The 26403-nt window shown below is 34.6% G+C and overlaps 1 protein-coding gene across 1 annotated transcript; it reads left to right on the top strand.

The window, feature by feature from the left end:
• Nucleotides 1–2737: 2737 nt before the first annotated feature.
• Nucleotides 2738–25879, top strand: ZG16 (zymogen granule protein 16). The gene is made up of 4 exons (XM_073547425.1): nt 2738–2762; nt 2959–3002; nt 3091–3223; nt 25392–25879. The coding sequence occupies exons 2-4, from the start codon at nt 2960–2962 to the stop codon at nt 25711–25713; spliced, it is 498 nt and encodes a 165-aa protein (XP_073403526.1). The 5' UTR covers nt 2738–2762; nt 2959; the 3' UTR covers nt 25714–25879.
• The last annotated feature ends 524 nt before the right edge of the window (nt 25880–26403 follow it).

Genomic DNA, 26403 nt, shown 5'->3' with positions numbered 1-26403 from the left:
ATTAGTTTGAGTGTACAATAACCAAGTATATCACACCACCGGGTACACGCTATATATCCTGCTATTCGGCCGACTGGGAAGAGAGATTACTGAGCTGGGATTGGATCCAGAGGACGACTACCTGCCGTCAGGGGTGTCCACCTGGGTTCGAAAACATCATCACCGGCTACAAACTACACCGCCTGGTGAAGGCTAAATTTCGGGACTTGCGCATCCAGAGACATCTCCCCTGCGAGGGACAGCTCTTCAAGTCGGGGACCATGTGTTGGTCCGAGACAAGCGCCCTAGGGACAAGCTGGAGTACGGTTGGGAAAAAACTCCGTAAAGAGTGAAACGCAGAATCGGCCCTGAAGGTCCCATCTATGAAGTTCAACCTGAGGGGGAGAAAGACGCTCCTACCCGAGTGGGCCATCGGAATATGCTGCGTCCTTGCTTAACAAGAGATCCTGATCAAGTGGAAGAGGTCCAAAGTGTTCCCGAAGTACTTCCTCTCGCAGCTGTTGATTGTGAAGAAGAATTACCTGATCTAACACATGTAGTCCCAGAAGAGGGGGCAGGTGCCTGAAGTTCCTGAAGAAGTTGCTCCATTGAATTCGGGCGTGTCCCCGCTCTCGCCTATTCAACTTGATTCGACTACTCCTTCTGACTTACGGCGCACCGAATGAACAACAGACGGAATACCTCCCAACAGATACAACCAACACCAATTTATTTGGCAACGAATTGTCCGAGAAATAGGGAAATGTCAACGCTTACTATAAGAAATCTCACCCGTGGAATGGTGAGCAAAAAAAGGGGGAGTGTAGGAAGAAGGACCGGGGGTACATGTCTTGCGCTGGGTCCAGAACTGTCAGGGCTGTCTCCACTGTTGTCCGAGGGAAAGCTTAGAGACCCAGACCGACCTTTGCACTACACAGCAGGGGACGTGGCTAAAGTAAGGAAGCCACAGCACGCGCGTGAGCAGTCAGACTAGACTGTGACCATTATCTTGTTGTGTGCCCGCTGGCTCCTGCAATGCGAGGTTCCAGACGCTCCGGGCCCGTGAGTAACCCACACGCACCACTTAAGAAGGACTGGGTGATGTAACGTGAACTGTGCTCTGACTCCCCGGTGTATATCTGTCGGGGCACATTAGGCTCTGATAGTGTTGTGGACTGCTCTGCGCCACGCACAGCAAACCCTGGACCAAGGAACCCGTTAAAGACATTGAGGGCAAATCTTCGACGTCGGAATTCGGCTCAACGATGCCTTCAGGACGACACCGGATCTACCGCACGCTGACCCTGTTGGCGCCACTATTCCCACTGTCGACTCTCCAGTCAGGAAGTCGTCGGACTGATAAGTTAACCTTTTAGAACTGTTGCTACCTTTATTATATTCTTAACCTTGTCCCGTATACCAACTGTTATACCCCTGTGAGTGCAGCTCTGGAGTATAATACAGGATGTAACTCAGGATCAGTAATGTAATGTATGTACACAGTGACTGCACCAGCAGAATAGTGAGTGCAGCTCTGGAGTATAATACAGGAAGTAACTCAGGATCAGTAATGTAATGTATGTACACAGTGCCTGCACCAGCAGAATAGTGAGTGCAGCTCTGGAGTATAATACAGGATGTAACTCAGGATCAGTAATGTAATGTATTTACACAGTGACTGCACCAGCAGAATAGTGAGTGCAGCTCTGGAGTATAATACAGGATGTAACTCAGGATAAGTAATGTAATGTATGTACACAGTGACTGCACCAGCAGAATAGTGAGTGCAGCTCTGGAGTATAATACAGGATGTAACTCAGGATCAGTAATGTATGTACACAGTGACTGCACCAGCAGAATAGTGAGTTCAGCTCTGGAGTATAATACAGGAGGTAACTCAGGATCAGTAATGTAATGTATGTACACAGTGACTGCACCAGCAGAGGGCAGCATAGTGGCTCAGTGGTTAGCACTGCAGCCTTGCAGTGCTGGGGTCCTGGGTTTGAATCTCACCAAGGACAACATCTGTCAGGAGTTTGTATGTTCTCCCCGTCTTTCTGTGGGTTTCCTCCGGTGTCTCTGGTTTCCTCCCACTTTCTAAGGACATACTGATAGGGAATTTAGATTGTGAGCCCCATCGGGGACAGTGATGATAATGTGTGCAAACTGTAAAGCGCTGCGGAATATGTTAGCGCTATATAAAAATAAAGATTATTATTAATAGTGTCACTGATGAGCTCTGTTCACACTTCGGTGGTTTTGGTCAGGTTTTTGATTGTTATTATTTGCTATGACTGAGGACGACTCCATACCAGAAACGTGTCAGACGTTTTCTCTGGAATAGACGCAATAATACGACATGTTGTTCTATCAATCAAAATGGAAGAAATTGTGGATTATTTTATACAAGGAATGTGTAGTTTTCTCTCCTTTTTCCACTAATACCGTAGATATTGCACTCGTCGTCCTTGGTGCCCAACGTCGTCAGCCATGATGATGCAGCCGCGCTCGCTCGTTATCTCTTGGCAGCTGAGCTAACGCTCTGTAGGTTCCTTTCCATAATTAGGGAGTAAACACAGATATGGAGCTGAGCTGTGAGATGGAGAGAATCGGCCATGACCCCAGGAGATCCCGCTATCTACCCCACCCTCCTGCCCCCCAGCTGTCCGGACCCATTTCTGCTGTTTGCTCAGGAGGTGGATTCCTTACCATAAACCCAAACTCTGCCATATAAATATCACCCGCAACGCTGTGCTCATCCCAGAGACCCAATACTCCGACAGGTGAGTGCTGATTCCAGGTGCAGGGTTACTAATGTCCAATCTGATGGAAATTCTAAGGATATTCAAAGTAACATTTATGTCATCTTTACTGGGGGCTGATGAGTTATCTGTTATTTTCTGTGGTTTTCTATCACTCGTATTGTGGTGTCATCTTATCAGAAAGACGCGACATGTATTTATCTCATTTCCATTGCAGAATGTTGCTCTGGATCCTCCTCGGTATTTGCTGTATCGCTGCAGGTAGGATGGGACCCCCACATCATATAAGTGACCATACGTCCCTACAATTCACAAACCCATATATCTAATCCTATTCTTCTCACAGCAGCGCAGCCCCGTAGCTCCTCTTACTCTGGAGAATATGGCGGTGGTGGCGGCAAACGCTTCTCACACTCTGGAAACCAACTGGATGGACCAATTACAGCCCTGAGGATTCGCACAAACCGCAACTACATTACAGGGTGAGAAATCCATTACACACCTACTAAAACACTGCCCCCTATGTACAGCAATATAACTACTATAATACTGCCCCGATGTACACGAATATAACTACTATACTACTCCTCCCTATGTACAAGAATATAACTACTATAATACTGCCCCCTATGTACAAGAATATAACTACTATAATACTGCCCCTATGTACACGAATATAACTACTATAATACTGCCCCCTATGTACAAGAATATAACTACTATAATACTGCCCCCTATGTACAGCAATATAACTACTATAATACTGCCCCCTATGTACAGCAATATAACTACTATAATACTGCCCCTATGTACACGAATATAACTACTATAATACTGCCCCTATGTACAAGAATATAACTACTATAATACTGCTCCTATGTACAAGAATATAACTACTATAATACTGCCCCCTATGTACACGAATATAACTACTATAATACTGCTCCTATGTACAAGAATATAACTACTATAATACTGTCCCTATGTACAAGAATATAACTACTATAATACTGCTCCTATGTACAAGAATATAACTACTATAATACTGCTCCTATGTACAAGAATATAACTACTATAATACTGCCCCTATGTACAAGAATATAACTACTATAATACTGCCCCTATGTACAAGAATATAACTACTATAATACTGCCCCTATGTACAAGAATATAACTACTATAATACTGCCCCTATGTACAAGAATATAACTACTATAATACTGCCCCTATGTACAAGAATATAACTACTATAATACTGCCGCTATGTACAAGAATATAACTACTATAATACTGCCGCTATGTACAAGAATATAACTACTATAATACTGCCCCCTATGTACAAGAATATAACTACTATAATACTGCCGCTATGTACAAGAATATAACTACTATAATACTGCTCCTATGTACAAGAATATAACTACTATAATACTGCTCCTATGTACAAGAATATAACTACTATAATACTGCTCCTATGTACAAGAATATAACTACTATAATACTGCTCCTATGTACAAGAATATAACTACTATAATACTGCCCCTATGTACAAGAATATAACTACTATAATACTGCCGCTATGTACAAGAATATAACTACTATAATACTGCCGCTATGTACAAGAATATAACTACTATAATACTGCCCCCTATGTACAAGAATATAACTACTATAATACTGCTCCTATGTACAAGAATATAACTACTATAATACTGCTCCTATGTACAAGAATATAACTACTATAATACTGATCCTATGTACAAGAATATAACTACTATAATACTGGCCCTACAGTCATGGCCAAAAGTATTGACACCCCTGCAATTCTGTCAGCTAATATTCAGTTTCTTCCTGAAAATGATTGCAATCACAAATTCTTTGGTATTATTTTCTTCATTTAATTTGTCTTAAATGAAAAAACACAAAAGAGAATGAAGCAAAAAGCAAAACATTGAGCATTTCACACAAAACTCCAAAAATGGGCCGGACAAAAGTATTGGCACCCTCAGCCTAATACTTGATTGCACAACCTTTAGCCAAAATAACTGCGACCAACCGCTTCCGGTAACCATCAATGAGTTTCTTACAATGCTCTGCTGGAATTTTAGACCATTCTTCTTTGGCAAACTGCTCCAGGTCCCTGATATTAGAAGGGTGCCTTCTCCAAACTGCCATTTTTAGATCTCTCCACAGGTGTTCTATGGGATTCAGGTCTGGACTCATTGCTGGCCACCTTAGAAGTCTCCAGTGCTTTCTCTCAAACCATCTTCTAGTGCTTTTTGAACTGTGTTTTGGGTCATTGTCCTGCTGGAAGACCCATGACCTCTGAGGAAGATCCAGCTTTCTCACACTGGGCCCTACATTATGCTGCAAAATTTGTTGGTAGTCTTCAGACTTCATAATGCCATGCACACGGTCAAGCAGTCCAGTGCCAGAGGCAGCAAAGCAACCCCAAAACATCAGGGAACCTCCGCCATGTTTGACTGTAGGGACCGTGTACTTTTCTTTGAATGCCTCTTTTTTCTCCTGTAAACTCTATGTTGATGCTTTTGCCCTAAAAGCTCTACTTTTGTCTCATCTGGCCAGAGAACATTCTTCCAAAATGTTTTAGGCTTTTTCAGGTAAGTTTTGGCAAACTCCAGCCTGGCTTTTTTATGTCTCGGGGCAAGAAGTGGGGTCTTCCTGGGTCTCCTACCATACAGTCCCTTTTCATTCAGATGCCGACGGATAGTACGGGTTGACACTGTTGTACCCTCGGACTGCAGGGCAGCTTGAACTTGTTTGGATGTTAGTCGAGGTTCTTTATCCAACATCCGCACAATCTTGCGTTGAAATCTCGTCAATTTTTCTTTTCCGCCCACATCTAGGGAGGTTAGCCACAGTGCCATGGGCTTTACACTTCTTGATGACACTGCGCACGGTAGACACAGGAACATTCAGGTCTTTGGAGATGGACTTGTAGCCTTGAGATTGCTCATGCTTCCTCACAATTTGATTTCTCAAGTCCTCAGACAGTTCTTTGGTCTTCTTTCTTTTCTCCATGCTCAATGTGGTACACACAAGGACACAGGACAGAGGTTGAGTCAACTTTAATCCATGTCAACTGGCTGCAAGTGTGATTTAGTTATTGCCAACACCTGTTCGGTGCCACAGGGAAGTTACAGGTGCTGTTACTTACACAATTAGAGAAGCATCACATGATTTTTCCAACAGTGCCAATACTTTTGTCCACCCTCTTTGTTATGTTTGGTATGAAATTATATCCAATTTGGCTTTAGGACAATTCTTTTTGTGTTTTTTCATTTAAGACAAATTAAATGAAGATAATAATAACAAAGAATTTGTGTTTGCAATCATTTTCAGGAAGAAACTGAGTATTATCTGACAGAATTGCAGGGGTGTCAATACTTTTGGCCATGACTGTATGTACAAGAATATAGCTACTATAATATTGCTCCTATGTACAAGAAAATAACTACTCTAATACTGCTCCTATGTACAAGAATATAACTACTATAATACTGCCCCTATGTACAAGAATATGACTACTATAATACCGCCCCCTATGTACAAGAATATAACTACTATAATACTGCTCCTATGTACAAGAATATAACTACTATAATACTGCCCCTATCTACAAGAATATAACTACTATAATACTGCCCCCTATGTACAAGAATATAACTACTATAATACTGCCCCTATATACAAGAGTATAACTACTATAATACTGCTCCTATGTACAAGAATATAACTACTATAATACTGCCTCCTATGTACAAGAATATAACTACTATAATACTACCCCTATGTACAAGAATATAACTACTATAATACTGCCCCTATGTACAAGAATATAACTACTATAATACTGCTCCTATGTACAAGAATATAACTACTATAATACTGCCTCCTATGTACAAGAATATAACTACTATAATACTGCCCCTACTATAATACTGCCCCTATGTACAAGAATATAACTACTATAATACTGCCCCTATATACAAGAATATAACTACTATAATACTGCCAATATATACAAGAATATAACTACTATAATACTGCCCCTATATACAAGAATATAACTACTATAATACTGCTCCTATGTACAAGAATATAACTACTATAATACTGCCCCTATATACAAGAATATAACTACTATAATACTGCTCCTATGTACAAGAATATAACTACTATAATACTGCCTCCTATGTACAAGAATATAACTACTATAATACTGCCCCTACTATAATACTGCCCCTATGTACAAGAATATAACTACTATAATACTGCCCCTATATACAAGAATATAACTACTATAATACTGCCCCTATATACAAGAATATAACTACTATAATACTGCTCCTATGTACAAGAATATAACTACTATAATACTACCCCTATGTACAAGAATATAACTACTATAATACTGCCCCTATATACAAGAATATAACTACTATAATACTACCCCTATGTACAAGAATATAACTACTATAATACTGCCCCTATATACAAGAATATAACTACTATAATACTGCTCCTATGTACAAGAATATAACTACTATAATACTGCCTCCTATGTACAAGAATATAACTACTATAATACTGCCCCTACTATAATACTGCCCCTATGTACAAGAATATAACTACTATAATACTGCCCCTATATACAAGAATATAACTACTATAATACTGCCCCTATATACAAGAATATAACTACTATAATACTGCTCCTATGTACAAGAATATAACTACTATAATACTACCCCTATGTACAAGAATATAACTACTATAATACTGCCCCTATGTACAAGAATATAACTACTATAATACTGCCCCTATATACAAGAATATAACTACTATAATACTGCTACTATGTACAAGAATATAACTACTATAATACTACCCCTATGTACAAGAATATAACTACTATAACACTGCCCCTATATACAAGAATATAACTACTATAATACTGCTCCTATGTACAAGAATATAACTACTATAATACTACCCCTATGTACAAGAATATAACTACTATAATACTGCTCCTATGTACAAGAATATAACTACTATAATACTGCCCCTATGTACAAGAATATAACTACTATAATACTGCCCCTATGTACAAGAATATAACTGCTATAATACTGCCCCTATATACAAGAATATAACTACTATAATACTGCTCCTATGTACAAGAATATAACTACTATAATACTGCCTCCTATGTACAAGAATATAACTACTATAATACTACCCCTATGTACAAGAATATAACTACTATAATACTGCCCCCATGTACAAGAATATAACTACTATAATACTGCCCCTATATACAAGAATATAACTACTATAATACTGCTCTATGTACAAGAATATAACTACTATAATACTGCCTCCTATGTACAAGAATATAACTACTATAATATTACCCCTATGTACAAGAATATAACTACTATAATACTGCCCCTATGTACAAGAATATAACTACTATAATACTGCCCCTATATACAAGAATATAACTACTATAATACTGCCCCTATATACAAGAATATAACTACTATAATACTGCTCCTATGTACAAGAATATAACTACTATAATACTGCCTCCTATGTACAAGAATATAACTACTATAATACTACCCCTATGTACAAGAATATAACTACTATAATACTGCCCCTATGTACAAGAATATAACTACTATAATACTGCCCCTATATACAAGAATATAACTACTATAATACTACTCCTATGTACAAGAATATAACTACTATAATACTACCCCTATGTACAAGAATATAACTACTATAATACTGCTCCTATGTACAAGAATATAACTACTATAATACTGCTCCTATGCAAAAGAATATAACTACTATAATACTGCCCCTATGTACAAGAATATAACTACTATAATACTGCCCCTATATACAAGAATATAACTACTATAATACTGCTCTATGTACAAGAATATAACTACTATAATACTGCCTCCTATGTACAAGAATATAACTACTATAATACTGCCCCTATGTACAAGAATATAACTACTATAATACTGCCCCTATGTACAAGAATATAACTACTATAATACTGCCCCTATATACAAGAATATAACTACTATAATACTGCCCCTATATACAAGAATATAACTAATATAATACTGCTCCTATGTACAAGAATATAACTACTATAATACTGCCCCTATATACAAGAATATAACTACTATAATACTGCCCCTATATACAAGAATATAACTACTATAATACTGCTCCTATGTACAAGAATATAACTACTATAATACTGCCTCCTATGTACAAGAATATAACTACTATAATACTACCCCTATGTACAAGAATATAACTACTATAATACTGCCCCTATGTACAAGAATATAACTACTATAATACTGCCCCTATATACAAGAATATAACTACTATAATACTGCTCCTATGTACAAGAATATAACTACTATAATACTACCCCTATGTACAAGAATATAACTACTATAATACTGCTCCTATGTACAAGAATATAACTACTATAATACTGCTCCTATGCACAAGAATATAACTACTATAATACTGCCCCTATGTACAAGAATATAACTACTATAATACTGCCCCTATATACAAGAATATAACTACTATAATACTGCTCTATGTACAAGAATATAACTACTATAATACTGCCTCCTATGTACAAGAATATAACTACTATAATACTGCCCCTATGTACAAGAATATAACTACTATAATACTGCCCCTATGTACAAGAATATAACTACTATAATACTGCCCCTATATACAAGAATATAACTACTATAATACTGCCCCTATATACAAGAATATAACTACTATAATACTGCTCCTATGTACAAGAATATAACTACTATAATACTGCCTCCTATGTACAAGAATATAACTACTATAATACTACCCCTATGTACAAGAATATAACTACTATAATACTGCCCCTATGTACAAGAATATAACTACTATAATACTGCCCCTATGTACAAGAATATAACTACTATAATACTGCTCCTATGTACAAGAATATAACTACTATAATACTACCCCTATGTACAAGAATATAACTACTATAATACTGCTCCTATGTACAAGAATATAACTACTATAATACTGCCCCTATATACAAGAATATAACTACTATAATACTGCTCCTATGTACAAGAATATAACTACTATAATACTACCCCTATGTACAAGAATATAACTACTATAATACTGCTCCTATGTACAAGAATATAACTACTATAATACTGCTCCTATGTACAAGAATATAACTACTATAATACTGCTCCTATGTACAAGAATATAACTACTATAATATTGCCTCCTATGTACAAGAATATAACTACTATAATACTGCTCCTATGTATAAGAATATAACTACTATAATACTGCCCCCTATGTACAAGAATATAACTACTATAATACTGCCCCCTATGTACAAGAATATAACTACTATAATACTGCCCCTATGTACAAGAATATAACTACTATAATACTGCCCCTATGTACAAGAATATAACTACTATAATACTGCCCCTATGTACAAGAATATACCTACTATAATACTGCTCCCTATGTGCAAGAATATAACTACTATAATACTGCCCCTATGTACAAGAATATAACTACTATAATACTGCCCCTATATGCAAGAATATAACTACTATAATACTGCTCCTATGTACAAGAATATAACTACTATAATACTGCCCCCTATGTACAAGAATATAACTACTATAATACTGCCCCTATGTACAAGAATATAACTACTATAATACTGCCCCTATGTACAAGAATATAACTACTATAATACTGCACCCATGTACAAGAATATAGCTACTATAATACTGCTCCCTATGTACAAGAATATAACTACTATAATACTGCCCCTATGTACAAGAATATAACTACTATAATACTGCACCCATGTACAAGAATATAGCTACTATAATACTGCCCCCTATGTACAAGAATATAACTACTATAATTCTGCCCCCTATGTACAAGAATATAACTACTATAATACTGCTCCCTATGTACAAGAATATAACTACTATAATACTGCCCCCTATGTACAAGAATATAACTACTATAATACTGCCCCTATATACAAGAATATAACTACTATAATACTGCCCCTATATACAAGAATATAACTACTATAATACTGCTCCTATGTACAAGAATATAACTACTATAATACTGCCTCCTATGTTCAAGAATATAACTACTATAATACTACCCCTATGTACAAGAATATAACTACTATAATACTGCCCCTATGTACAAGAATATAACTACTATAATACTGCCCCTATATACAAGAATATAACTACTATAATACTGCTCCTATGTACAAGAATATAACTACTATAATACTACCCCTATGTACAAGAATATAACTACTATAATACTGCTCCTATGTACAAGAATATAACTACTATAATACTGCTCCTATGCACAAGAATATAACTACTATAATACTGCCCCTATGTACAAGAATATAACTACTATAATACTGCCCCTATATACAAGAATATAACTACTATAATACTGCTCTATGTACAAGAATATAACTACTATAATACTGCCTCCTATGTACAAGAATATAACTACTATAATACTGCCCCTATGTACAAGAATATAACTACTATAATACTGCCCCTATGTACAAGAATATAACTACTATAATACTGCCCCTATATACAAGAATATAACTACTATAATACTGCCCCTATATACAAGAATATAACTACTATAATACTGCTCCTATGTACAAGAATATAACTACTATAATACTGCCTCCTATGTACAAGAATATAACTACTATAATACTGCCCCTATATACAAGAATATAACTACTATAATACTGCCCCTATGTACAAGAATATAACTACTATAATACTGCCCCTATGTACAAGAATATAACTACTATAATACTGCTCCTATGTACAAGAATATAACTACTATAATACTACCCCTATGTACAAGAATATAACTACTATAATACTGCTCCTATGTACAAGAATATAACTACTATAATACTGCTCCTATGTACAAGAATATAACTACTATAATACTGCTCCTATGTACAAGAATATAACTACTATAATATTGCCTCCTATGTACAAGAATATAACTACTATAATACTGCTCCTATGTATAACAATATAACTACTATAATACTGCCCCCTATGTACAAGAATATAACTACTATAATACTGCCCCCTATGTACAAGAATATAACTACTATAATACTGCCCCTATGTACAAGAATATAACTACTATAATACTGCCCCTATGTACAAGAATATAACTACTATAATACTGCCCCTATGTACAAGAATATACCTACTATAATATTGCTCCCTATGTGCAAGAATATAACTACTATAATACTGCCCCTATGTACAAGAATATAACTACTATAATACTGCCCCTATATACAAGAATATAACTACTATAATACTGCTCCTATGTACAAGAATATAACTACTATAATACTGCCCCTATGTACAAGAATATAACTACTATAATACTGCCCCTATGTACAAGAATATAACTACTATAATACTGCCCCTATGTACAAGAATATAACTACTATAATACTGCACCCATGTACAAGAATATAGCTACTATAATACTGCTCCCTATGTACAAGAATATAACTACTATATTACTGCCCCCTATGTACAAGAATATAACTACTATAATACTGCTCCCTATGTACAAGAATATAACTACTATAATACTGCCCCCTATGTACAAGAATATAACTACTATAATTCTGCCCCCTATGTACAAGAATATAACTACTATAATACTGCCCCTATATACAAGAATATAACTACTATAATACTGCTCCTATGTACAAGAATATAACTACTATAATACTGCCCCTATATACAAGAATATAACTACTATAATACTGCCCCTATGTACAAGAATATAACTACTATAATACTGCCCCTATGTACAAGAATATAACTACTATAATACTGCACCCATGTACAAGAATATAGCTACTATAATACTGCCCCCTATGTACAAGAATATAACTACTATAATTCTGCCCCCTATGTACAAGAATATAACTACTATAATACTGCTCCCTATGTACAAGAATATAACTACTATAATACTGCCCCCTATGTACAAGAATATAACTACTATAATTCTGCCCCCTATGTACAAGAATATAACTACTATAATACTGCTCCTATGTACAAGAATATAATTACTATAATACTGCCCCCTATGTACAAGAATATAACTACTATAATTCTGCCCCCTATGTACAAGAATATAACTACTATAATACTGCCCCTATGTACAAGAATATAACTACTATAATACTGCCCCTATGTACAAGAATATAACTACTATAATACTGCACCCATGTACAAGAATATAGCTACTATAATACTGCCCCCTATGTACAAGAATATAACTACTATAATACTGCTCCTATGTACAAGAATATAACTACTATAATACTGCACCCTATGTACAAGAATATAACTACTATAATACTGCCCCTATGTACAAGAATATAACTACTATAATACTGCCCCTATGTACAAGAATATAACTACTATAATACTGCACCCATGTACAAGAATATAGCTACTATAATACTGCTCCCTATGTACAAGAATATAACTACTATAATACTGCCCCTATGTACAAGAATATAACTACTATAATACTGCACCCATGTACAAGAATATAGCTACTATAATACTGCCCCCTATGTACAAGAATATAACTACTATAAATCTGCCCACTATGTACAAGAATATAACTACTACAATACTGCACCCATGTACAAGAATATAGCTACTATATTACTGCCCCCTATGTACAAGAATATAACTACTATAATACTGCCCCTATGTACAAGAATATAACTATTATAATACTGCATCCATGTACAAGAATATAGCTTCTATAATACTGCCCCCTATGTACAAGAATATAACTACTATAAATCTGCCCACTATGTACAAGAATATAACTACTATAATACTGCACCCATGTACAAGAATATAGCTACTATAATACTGCCCCCTATGTACAAGAATATAACTACTATAATTCTGCCCCCTATGTACAAGAATATAACTACTATAATACTGCTCCCTATGTACAAGAATATAACTACTATAATACTGCCCCCTATGTACAAGAATATAACTACTATAATTCTGCCCCCTATGTACAAGAATATAACTACTATAATACTGCTCCTATGTACAAGAATATAATTACTATAATACTGCCCCCTATGTACAAGAATATAACTACTATAATTCTGCCCCCTATGTACAAGAATATAACTACTATAATACTGCCCCCTATGTACAAGAATATAACTACTATAATACTGCCCCTATGTACAAGAATATAACTACTATAATACTGCACCCATGTACAAGAATATAGCTACTATAATACTGCCCCCTATGTACAAGAATATAACTACTATAATACTGCTCCCTATGTACAAGAATATAACTACTATAATACTGCCCCCTATGTACAAGAATATTACTACTATAATTCTGCCCCCTATGTACAAGAATATAACTACTATAATTCTGCCCCCTATGTACAAGAATATAACTACTTTAATACTGCCCCCTATGTACAAGAATATAACTACTATAATACTGCCTCCTATGTACAAGAATATAACTACTATAATACTGCTCCTATGCACAAGAATATAACTACTATAATACTGCTCCCTATGTACAAGAATATAATTACTATAATATTGCCCCTATGTACAAGAATATAACTACTATAATATTGCCTCCTATGTACAAGAATATAACTACTATAATACTGCTCCTATGTACAAGAATATAACTACTATAATACTGCCCCCTATGTACAAGAATATAACTACTATAATACTGCCCCCTATGTACAAGAATATAACTACTATAATACTGCCCCTATGTACAAGAATATAACTACTATAATACTGCCCCTATGTACAGGAATATAACTACTATAATACTGCCCCTATGTACAAGAATATACCTACTATAATACTGCTCCCTATGTGCAAGAATATAACTACTATAATACTGCCCCTATGTACAAGAATATAACTACTATAATACTGCCCCTATATACAAGAATATAACTACTATAATACTGCCCCTATGTACAAGAATATAACTACTATAATACTGCCCCTATGTACAAGAATATAACTACTATAATACTGCCCCTATGTACAAGAATATAACTACTATAATACTGCACCCATGTACAAGAATATAACTACTATAATACTGCCCCCTATGTACAAGAATATAACTACTATAATTTTGCCCCCTATGTACAAGAATATAACTGCTATAATACTGCTCCTATGTACAAGAATATAACTACTATAATACTGCCCCCATGTACAAGAATATAACTACATAATACTGCCCCCTATGTACAAGAATATAGCTACTATAATACTGCCCCCTATGTACAAGAATATAACTACTATAATTCTGCCCCCTATGTACAAGAATATAACTACATAATACTGCCCCCTATGTACAAGAATATAGCTACTATAATACTGCCCCCTATGTACAAGAATATAACTACTATAATTCTGCCCCCTATGTACAAGAATATAACTACTATAATTCTGCCCCCTATGTACAAGAATATAACTACTATAATTCTGCTCCCTATGTACAAGAATATAACTACTGTAATACTGCCCCCTATGTGCAAGAATATAACTACTATAATACTGCTGCTATGTACAAGAATATAATTACTATAATGCTTCCCCTATGTACAAGAATATAACTACTATAATACTGCTCCTATGTACAATAATATAACTACTATAATACTGCCCCCTATGTACAAGAATATAACTACTATAATGCTGCCCCTATGTACAAGAATATAACTACTATAATACTGCTCCTATGTACAAGAATATAACTACTATAATACTGCCCCTATGTACAATAATATAACTACTATAATGCTGCCCCTATGTACAAGAATGTAACTACTATAATACTGCTCCTATGTACAAGAATATAACTACTATAATACTGCCCCTATGTACAAGAATATTACTACTATAATACTGCTCCTATGTACAAGAATATAACTACTATAATACTGCCCCTATGTACAAGAATATAACTACTATAATACTGCCCCCTATATACAAGAATATAACTACTATAATACTGCTCCTATGTACAAGAATATAACTACTATAATACTGCCCCTATGTACAAGAATATAACTACTATAATACTTCCCCTATGTACAAGAATATAACTACTATAATACTGCTCCCTATGTACAAGAATATAACTACTATAATACTGCTCCTATGTACAAGAATATAACTACTATAATACTGCCCCCTATGTACAAGAATATAACTACTATAATACTGCCCCCTATGTACAAGAATATAACTACTATAATACTGCCCCCTATATACAGGAATATAACTACTATAATACTGTTCCCTATGTACAAGAATATAACTACTATAATACTGCTCCCTATGTACAAGAATATAACTACTATAATACTGCTCCTATGTACAAGAATATAACTACTATAATACTGCCCCCTATGTACAAGAATATAACTACTATAATACTGCCCCCTATGTACAAGAATATAACTACTATAATACTGCTCCCTATGTACAAGAATATAACTACTATAATACTGCTCCTATGTACAAGAATATAACTACTATAATACTGCCCCCTATGTACAAGAATATAACTACTATAATACTGCCCCCTATGTACAAGAATATAACTACTATAATACTGCTCCCTATGTACAAGAATATAACTACTATAATACTGCTCCTATGTACAAGAATATAACTACTATAATACTGCCCCCTATGTACAAGAATATAACTACTATAATACTATCCCCTATGTACAAGAATATAACTACTATAATACTGCCCCCTATATACAGGAATATAACTACTATAATACTGCTCCCTATGTATAAGAATATAACTACTATAATACTGCTCCCTATGTACAAGAATATAACTACTATAATACTGCCCCTATGTACAAGAATATAACTACTATAATACTGCTCCCTATGTACAAGAATATAACTACTATAATACTGCCCCCTATGTACAAGAATATAACTACTATAATACTGCCCCCTATGTACAAGAATATAACTACTATAATACTGTTCCCTATGTACAAGAATATAACTACTATAATACTGCTCCTATGTACAAGAATATAACTACTATAATACTGCCCCCTATGTACAAGAATATAACTACTATAATACTGCCCCCTATGTACAAGAATATAACTACTATAATACTGCCCCCTATGTACAAGAATATAACTACTATAATACTGCCCCCTATGTACAAGAATATAACTACTATAATACTGCCCCCTATGTACAAGAATATAACTACTATAATACTGTTCCCTATGTACAAGAATATAACTACTATAATACTGCTCCTATGTACAAGAATATAACTATTATAATACTGCCCCCTATGTACAAGAATATAACTACTATAATACTGCCCCCTATGTACAAGAATATAACTACTATAATACTGCCCCCTATGTACAAGAATATAACTACTATAATACTGCCCCCTATGTACAAGAATATAACTACTATAATACTGCTCCCTATGTACAAGAATATAACTACTATAATACTGCTCCTATGTACAAGAATATAACTACTGTAACACTGCCCCCTATGTACAAGAATATAACTACTATAATATTGCCCCTATGTACAAGAATATAACTACTATAATACTGCCCCCTATGTACAAGAATATAACTACTATAATACTGCCCCCTATGTACAAGAATATAACTACTATAATTCTGCCCCCTATGTACAAGAATATAACTACATAATACTGCCCCCTATGTACAAGAATATAGCTACTATAATACTGCCCCCTATGTACAAGAATATAACTACTATAATTCTGCCCCCTATGTACAAGAATATAACTACTATAATTCTGCCCCCTATGTACAAGAATATAACTACTATAATTCTGCTCCCTATGTACAAGAATATAACTACTGTAATACTGCCCCCTATGTGCAAGAATATAACTACTATAATACTGCTGCTATGTACAAGAATATAATTACTATAATGCTTCCCCTATGTACAAGAATATAACTACTATAATACTGCTCCTATGTACAATAATATAACTACTATAATACTGCCCCCTATGTACAAGAATATAACTACTATAATGCTGCCCCTATGTACAAGAATATAACTACTATAATACTGCTCCTATGTACAAGAATATAACTACTATAATACTGCCCCTATGTACAATAATATAACTACTATAATGCTGCCCCTATGTACAAGAATATAACTACTATAATACTGCTCCTATGTACAAGAATATAACTACTATAATACTGCCCCTATGTACAAGAATATAACTACTATAATACTGCTCCTATGTACAAGAATATAACTACTATAATACTGCCCCTATGTACAAGAATATAACTACTATAATACTGCCCCCTATATACAAGAATATAACTACTATAATACTGCTCCTATGTACAAGAATATAACTACTATAATACTGCCCCTATGTACAAGAATATAACTACTATAATACTTCCCCTATGTACAAGAATATAACTACTATAATACTGCTCCCTATGTACAAGAATATAACTACTATAATACTGCTCCTATGTACAAGAATATAACTAGTAGAATACTGCCCCCTATGTACAAGAATATAACTACTATAATACTGCCCCCTATGTACAAGAATATAACTACTATAATACTGCCCCCTATATACAGGAATATAACTACTATAATACTGTTCCCTATGTACAAGAATATAACTACTATAATACTGCTCCCTATGTACAAGAATATAACTACTATAATACTGCCCCTATGTACAAGAATATAACTACTATAATACTGCCCCCTATGTACAAGAATATAACTACTATAATACTGCCCCCTATGTACAAGAATATAACTACTATAATACTGCTCCCTATGTACAAGAATATAACTACTATAATACTGCTCCTATGTACAAGAATATAACTACTATAATACTGCCCCCTATGTACAAGAATATAACTACTATAATACTGCCCCTATGTACAAGAATATAACTACTATAATACTGCTCCCTATGTACAAGAATATAACTACTATAATACTGCTCCTATGTACAAGAATATAACTACTATAATACTGCCCCCTATGTACAAGAATATAACTACTATAATACTATCCCCTATGTACAAGAATATAACTACTATAATACTGCCCCCTATATACAGGAATATAACTACTATAATACTGCTCCCTATGTACAAGAATATAACTACTATAATACTGCTCCCTATGTACAAGAATATAACTACTATAATACTGCCCCTATGTACAAGAATATAACTACTATAATTCTGCTCCCTATGTACAAGAATATAACTACTATAATACTGCCCCCTATGTACAAGAATATAACTACTATAATACTGCCCCCTATGTACAAGAATATAACTACTATAATACTGCTCCCTATGTACAAGAATATAACTACTATAATACTGCTCCTATGTACAAGAATATAACTACTATAATACTGCCCCCTATGTACAAGAATATAACTACTATAATGCTGCCCCCTATGTACAAGAATATAACTACTATAATACTGCCCCCTATGTACAAGAATATAACTACTATAATACTGCCCCCTATGTACAAGAATATAACTACTATAATACTGCCCCCTATGTACAAGAATATAACTACTATAATACTGTTCCCTATGTACAAGAATATAACTACTATAATACTGCTCCTATGTACAAGAATATAACTATTATAATACTGCCCCCTATGTACAAGAATATAACTACTATAATACTGCCCCCTATGTACAAGAATATAACTACTATAATACTGCCCCCTATGTACAAGAATATAACTACTATAATACTGCCCCCTATGTACAAGAATATAACTACTATAATACTGCTCCCTATGTACAAGAATATAACTACTATAATACTGCTCCTATGTACAAGAATATAACTACTGTAACACTGCCCCCTATGTACAAGAATATAACTACTATAATATTGCCCCTATGTACAAGAATATAACTACTATAATACTGCCCCCTATGTACAAGAATATAACTACTATAATACTGCCCCCTATGTACAAGAATATAACTACTATAATACTGCCCCCTATGTACAAGAATATAACTACTATAATACTGCCCCCTATGTACAAGAATATAACTACTATAATACTGCCCCCTATGTAAAAGAATATAACTACTATAATACTGCCCCCTATGTACAAGAATATAACTACTATAATACTGCTCCCTATGTACAAGAATATAACTACTATAATACTGCTCCTCTGTACAAGAATATAACTACTATAATACTGCCCCCTATGTACAAGAATATAACTACTATAATACTGCCCCCTATGTACAAGAATATAACTACTATAATACTGCCCCCTATGTACAAGAATATAACTACTATAATACTGCTCCCTATGTACAAGAATATAACTACTATAATACTGCTCCCTATGTACAAGAATATAACTACTATAATACTGCACCCTATGTACAAGAATATAACTTCTATAATACTGCTCCTATGTACAAGAATATAACTACTATAATATTCCCCCCTATGTACAAGAATATAACTACTATAATACTGCCCCCTATGTACAAGAATATAACTACTATAATACTGCTCCCTATGTACAAGAATATAACTACTATAATACTGCACCCTATGTACAAGAATATAACTACTATAATACTGCTCCTATGTACAAGAATATAACTACTATAATACTGCCCCCTATGTACAAGAATATAACTACTATAATACTGCCCCCTATGTACAAGAATATAACTACTATAATACTGCTCCCTATGTACAAGAATATAACTACTATAATACTGCTCCTATGTACAAGAATATAACTACTATAATACTGCCCCCTATGTACAAGAATATAACTACTATAATACTGCCCCCTATGTACAAGAATATAACTACTATAATACTGCACCCTATGTACAAGAATATAACTTCTATAATACTGCTCCTATGTACAAGAATATAACTACTATAATATTCCCCCCTATGTACAAGAATATAACTACTATAATACTGCCCCCTATGTACAAGAATATAACTACTATAATACTGCCCCCTATGTACAAGAATATAACTACTATAATACTGCTCCCTATGTACAAGAATATAACTACTATAATACTGCTCCTATGTACAAGAATATAACTACTATAATACTGCCCCCTATGTACAAGAATATAACTACTATAATACTGCCCCCTATGTACAAGAATATAACTACTATAATACTGCTCCCTATGTACAAGAATATAACTACTATAATACTGCTCCTATGTACAAGAATATAACTACTATAATACTGCCCCCTATGTACAAGAATATAACTACTATAATACTATCCCCTATGTACAAGAATATAACTACTATAATACTGCCCCCTATATACAGGAATATAACTACTATAATACTGCTCCCTATGTACAAGAATATAACTACTATAATACTGCTCCCTATGTACAAGAATATAACTACTATAATACTGCCCCTATGTACAAGAATATAACTACTATAATACTGCTCCCTATGTACAAGAATATAACTACTATAATACTGCCCCCTATGTACAAGAATATAACTACTATAATACTGCCCCCTATGTACAAGAATATAACTACTATAATACTGCTCCCTATGTACAAGAATATAACTACTATAATACTGCTCCTATGTACAAAAATATAACTACTATAATACTGCCCCCTATGTACAAGAATATAACTACTATAATACTGCCCCCTATGTACAAGAATATAACTACTATAATACTGCCCCCTATGTACAAGAATATAACTACTATAATACTGCCCCCTATGTACAAGAATATAACTACTATAATACTGCCCCCTATGTACAAGAATATAACTACTATAATACTGCTCCTATGTACAAGAATATAACTATTATAATACTGCCCCCTATGTACAAGAATATAACTACTATAATACTGCCCCCTATGTACAAGAATATAACTACTATAATACTGCCCCCTATGTACAAGAATATAACTACTATAATACTGCTCCCTATGTACAAGAATATAACTACTATAATACTGCTCCTATGTACAAGAATATAACTACTGTAACACTGCCCCCTATGTACAAGAATATAACTACTATAATATTGCCCCTATGTACAAGAATATAACTACTATAATACTGCCCCCTATGTACAAGAATATAACTACTATAATACTGCCCCCTATGTACAAGAATATAACTACTATAATACTGCCCCCTATGTACAAGAATATAACTACTATAATACTGCCCCCTATGTACAAGAATATAACTACTATAATACTGCCCCCTATGTACAAGAATATAACTACTATAATACTGCCCCCTATGTACAAGAATATAACTACTATAATACTGCTCCCTATGTACAAGAATATAACTACTATAATACTGCTCCTCTGTACAAGAATATAACTACTATAATACTGCGTCCTATGTACAAGAATATAACTACTATAATACTGCCCCCTATGTACAAGAATATAACTACTATAATACTGCCCCCTATGTACAAGAATATAACTACTATAATACTGCTCCCTATGTACAAGAATATAACTACTATAATACTGCCCCCTATGTACAAGAATATAACTACTATAATACTGCTCCCTATGTACAAGAATATAACTACTATAATACTGCACCCTATGTACAGGAATATAACTACTATAATACTGTCCCCTATGTACAATAATATAACTACTATAATACTGCCCCCTATGTACAAGAATATAACTACTATAATACTGCTCCCTATGTACAAGAATATAACTACTATAATACTGCTCCCTATGTACAAGAATATAACTACTATAATACTGCTCCCTATGTACAGGAATATAACTACTATAATACTGCTCCCTATGTACAGGAATATAACTACTATAATACTGCTCCCTATGTACAAGAATATAACTACTATAATACTGTCCCCTATGTACAGGAATATAACTACTATAATACTGCTCCCTATGTACAAGAATATAACTACTATAATACTGCCCCCTATGTACAAGAATATAACTGCTATAATACTGCTCCCTATGTACAAGAATATAACTACTATAATACTGCTCCTATGTACAATAATATAACTACTATAATACTGCTCCTATGTACAAGAATATAACTACTATAATACTGCCCCCTATGTACAAGAATATAACTGCTATAATACTGCTCCCTATGTACAAGAATATAACTACTATAATACTGCTCCTATGTACAAGAATATAACTACTATAATACTGCCTCCTATGTACAAGAATATAACTACTATAATACTGCCCCCTATGTACAAGAATATAACTACTATAATACTGCTCCCTATGTACAAGAATATAACTACTATAATACTGCTCCCTATGTACAAGAATATAACTACTATAATACTGCTCCCTATGTACAGGAATATAACTACTATAATACTGCTCCCTATGTACAGGAATATAACTACTATAATACTGTCCCCTATATACAAGAATATAACTACTATAATACTGCTCCCTATGTACAGGAATATAACTACTATAATACTGCTCCTATGTACAGGAATATAACTACTATAATACTGCTCCCTATGTACAAGAATATAACTACTATAATACTGCCCCCTATGTACAAGAATATAACTACTATAATACTGCCCCCTATGTACAAGAATATAACTACTATAATACTGCCCCCTATGTACAAGAATATAACTACTATAATACTGCCCCCTATGTACAAGAATATAACTACTATAATACTGCCCCCTATGTACAAGAATATAACTACTATAATACTGCTCCCTATGTACAAGAATATAACTACTATAATACTGCTCCTCTGTACAAGAATATAACTACTATAATACTGCGTCCTATGTACAAGAATATAACTACTATAATACTGCCCCCTATGTACAAGAATATAACTACTATAATACTGCCCCCTATGTACAAGAATATAACTACTATAATACTGCTCCCTATGTACAAGAATATAACTACTATAATACTGCCCCCTATGTACAAGAATATAACTACTATAATACTGCTCCCTATGTACAAGAATATAACTACTATAATACTGCACCCTATGTACAGGAATATAACTACTATAATACTGTCCCCTATGTACAATAATATAACTACTATAATACTGCCCCCTATGTACAAGAATATAACTACTATAATACTGCTCCCTATGTACAAGAATATAACTACTATAATACTGCTCCCTATGTACAGGAATATAACTACTATAATACTGCTCCCTATGTACAGGAATATAACTACTATAATACTGCTCCCTATGTACAAGAATATAACTACTATAATACTGTCCCCTATGTACAGGAATATAACTACTATAATACTGCTCCCTATGTACAAGAATATAACTACTATAATACTGCCCCCTATGTACAAGAATATAACTGCTATAATACTGCTCCCTATGTACAAGAATATAACTACTATAATACTGCTCCTATGTACAATAATATAACTACTATAATACTGCTCCTATGTACAAGAATATAACTACTATAATACTGCCCCCTATGTACAAGAATATAACTGCTATAATACTGCTCCCTATGTACAAGAATATAACTACTATAATACTGCTCCTATGTACAAGAATATAACTACTATAATACTGCCTCCTATGTACAAGAATATAACTACTATAATACTGCCCCCTATGTACAAGAATATAACTACTATAATACTGCTCCCTATGTACAAGAATATAACTACTATAATACTGCTCCCTATGTACAAGAATATAACTACTATAATACTGCTCCCTATGTACAGGAATATAACTACTATAATACTGCTCCCTATGTACAGGAATATAACTACTATAATACTGTCCCCTATATACAAGAATATAACTACTATAATACTGCTCCCTATGTACAGGAATATAACTACTATAATACTGCTCCTATGTACAGGAATATAACTACTATAATACTGCTCCCTATGTACAAGAATATAACTACTATAATACTGCCCCCTATGTACAAGAATATAACTGCTATAATACTGCTCCCTATGTACAAGAATATAACTACTATAATACTGCTCCTATGTACAAGAATATAACTACTATAATACTGCTCCCTATGTACAAGAATATAACTACTATAATACTGCTCCTATGTACAAGAATATAACTACTATAATACTGCTCCCTATGTACAAGAATATAACTACTATAATACTGCTCCCTATGTACAAGAATATAACTACTGTAATACTGCTCCTATGTACAAGAATATAACTACTATAATACTGCCCCCTATGGGAGGTTTTCATATGTGTTTTTTCCCTCAGGGTGCAGGTCCGTTATGGGACCACCTGGTCAGACTATAAAGGGGGCCACTCGGGAGACTTGGAGGAGATCTTCTTGCACCCCGGGGAGAATGTCATCCAGGTATCTGGGAAATATTCCAATTATCTCAGGAAGTTGGTGTTTATCACAAATAAAGGGCGCCAGTTCACCATCGGTAAAGATTACGGCACCAGTTTCAATGGCCTCCCCCTGTACCCCAACACCGTCTTGAGGTTCGTCAGCGGCAGCTCCGGCTCCGTCATCGACGCCATTGGCTTCCACTGGGACTATGCCAGCAGTAACTGTGTCCACTGTGCCAAGTAATGCGGCGGAGCACCGCACCAAGTCACCGCACTCCGGCTGGAGATCTGTGCTTTATCTGCCCCTCTCTCCTGTAAATCACATACTTCACTCTGATCGGGCAGAGCGGCCCCGAGACGTCACCCGCCATCAATGTGAATCACCCCTGAAATAAAACATGAAGCTGAAACTGTCTGATGTCTCCTCTACTGATAACGCGCAGCACAGGAGGAGCAGACCTAAGTGTAACGCCACTCCTCATCCCCTACGTAATAACTAACTGCGGCACGGCGCTCAGCGGAGAGTATCACATAGGATTAGATACACGGCTCAGCGGAGAGTATCACATAGGATTAGATACACGGCTCAGCAGTCAGTATCACACAGGATAGGATTAGATACATGGCTCAGCAGTCAGTATTACACAGGAGAGGATTAGATACACAGCTCAGCAGTCAGTATCCCACAGGAGAGGATTAGATACATGGCTCAGCAGTCAGTATCACACAGGATAGGATTAGATACACGGCTCAGCAGTCAGTATCACACAGGATAGGATTAGATACACGGCTCAGCAGTCAGTATCACACAGGAGAGGATTAGATACACGGCTCAGCAGTCAGTATCACACAGGAGAGGATTAGATACACGGCTCAGCAGTCAGTATCACACAGGAGAGGATTAGATACACGGCTCAGCAGTCAGTATCACACA

This window comes from Dendrobates tinctorius, unplaced genomic scaffold (genome assembly GCF_039654945.1).
Source record: "Dendrobates tinctorius isolate UK_male_01 unplaced genomic scaffold, ASM3965494v1 ptg000152l, whole genome shotgun sequence".
Taxonomy (NCBI): domain Eukaryota; kingdom Metazoa; phylum Chordata; class Amphibia; order Anura; family Dendrobatidae; genus Dendrobates; species Dendrobates tinctorius.
Note: the sequence above shows the minus strand (reverse complement) of the source record. Positions and strands in the feature narration are given on the sequence as shown.